The 1,812-nt window shown below is 35.4% G+C and overlaps 1 protein-coding gene across 1 annotated transcript; it reads left to right on the top strand.

The window, feature by feature from the left end:
* Positions 1–222: 222 nt before the first annotated feature.
* On the top strand, positions 223–1,129 carry LOC112461794 (protein ALP1-like; the record flags this gene model as incomplete). Its single annotated transcript, XM_025027173.1, has 3 exons — positions 223–431; positions 508–607; positions 685–1,129. Coding segments are annotated over exons 1-3 (754 nt in total), but the record flags the coding sequence as incomplete, so codon positions are not given.
* Between the last annotated feature and the right edge of the window lie 683 nt (positions 1,130–1,812).

Below are 1,812 nucleotides of genomic sequence, written 5' to 3'. Positions count from 1 at the left end.
ACATTTGATTATCTGTGTTCGTTGTTACAACCGAATTTGGAGCCAAAGCCTCTTTTATTGAAATCAAGAGAACCGTTATCAGTTCAGAAACAAGTCGCTATTGCATTATATAAAATGGCAAGTTGCGCAGAGTATCGGGTAGTTGGAAACGTATTTGGCATCCATAAGTCCACTGTAAAAAAATGTTTGTATCGAGTTGTAAATGCGATCAATGAATTGATAATGCCAGATTTTCTGCGAATGCCAAATGAAATTGAAGCTTCTGAAATAGCATCACGTTTTGAGAGAATTTCCCACATACCGCAAATTATCGGATGCATCGACGGTTCTCATATACCCATATTAGCACCTTCAGAGGGTTATCGGGATTACGTTAACCGTAAGGGTTGGCCTTCTTTTAATTTACAGGCAGTTGTCGATGACAAATGCAGGTGTGTATTATTTACAATTTATATTAATCACAGGATGATACTGTAGGTCATAATTAATAAATCTTCTTATGTACAGATTTAGAGATATTTGTATTCGCCACCCTGGAAATACTCATGACGCTGCAGTATTTAAAGACTCCAATTTATACCGGAATGTTAAAAATATTATTCCACAGGTAAAGTAACAATTAATATATTTTTTTATTTATACCTTATCACATGTCTGAATATTATTTTATAATTTATATTTTAGACCACGCGAAATATCAATGGCTTGGAAGTACCATATTTTATCGTCGGAGACCCAGCGTACCCACTTTTGCCATGGGTAATGAAAGGCTATCCTGGTACGGTTACAGCCGAACAGGAGTCTTTCAATGTTTATCTCAATTCAGCGAGGGTTGCAATAGAAATGGCATTTGGGCGGTTGAAAGGACGTTGGAGAATACTTTTAAAAAAGATTGATGTTAATTACTTGTTCGTTCCAAACATTACGAGTGCTTGTTGCATTTTGCAAAATTTGTTAGAAATAAAAAATGAAGCATTTATTCAGCAATGGCTTAATTATGTGGCTGAAGCACAAAGAATATATCAACAGCCAAACGATATGGGTAATCGGGAACGTGACGACATCACTGGATCACGTATTCGTCAGCATTTAACAGACTACCTGTCGACACATTACCCGCTTCGTAAAAGTATGTTACGATAATTATTGTACGTTACTAAAATAAACAGAGAATACAATAAATATAGTTTTTTTATTTGTACATGTATATTTACTTCATATTATTGAAATCAAATAAACGCGAAGTTAATTGTGGTGAAGACATTGGAGTACTTGTCTGAAAAGAATGTCCGTAAGATGATGAAGGTAAAGATGAAGTTGTGTATATTGACGATGAGGATGACGTTGATATTGGGGGAGATAGTTCTGGTAAGCCACATGAATTTATGAATGGGGCAGATAAATGAAAAGGAATTGGAGTCGACGAGAATGGTGGACGAGGATAATTTTCATGAAAATTGCTTGGATACGGTTGCTGAAAGTTGTTCCTATGTTGCATTGCTTGCATTCCTGCCATAAAGTTATTTAACATTTTAAGTTGATGATCATGTTCCTTCTCTAACATTTCCTTTTCCCACTGACGTTGAGACATCATTTGCGCCTGCGTGGACTCATTAAACATATCCATTTGTTTTTCAATTACTCCTTGCATTTGCTGTGCCTGACATTTAGCAAAAACTTCTGCGAAGTTCTGCGCCAATTTCACCTGTGTATACCGCCCTGAAGGTAAAAACTGCAATTATCGCCCGTTTTTGTATTAAAAAACAATATTATGTAATCTAGCTAAAATAACTATTATATATATATATATAT

This window comes from Temnothorax curvispinosus, unplaced genomic scaffold (genome assembly GCF_003070985.1).
Source record: "Temnothorax curvispinosus isolate PA1 unplaced genomic scaffold, ASM307098v1 QBEX01011779.1, whole genome shotgun sequence".
Lineage (NCBI taxonomy): Eukaryota > Metazoa > Arthropoda > Insecta > Hymenoptera > Formicidae > Temnothorax > Temnothorax curvispinosus.
Note: the sequence above shows the minus strand (reverse complement) of the source record. Positions and strands in the feature narration are given on the sequence as shown.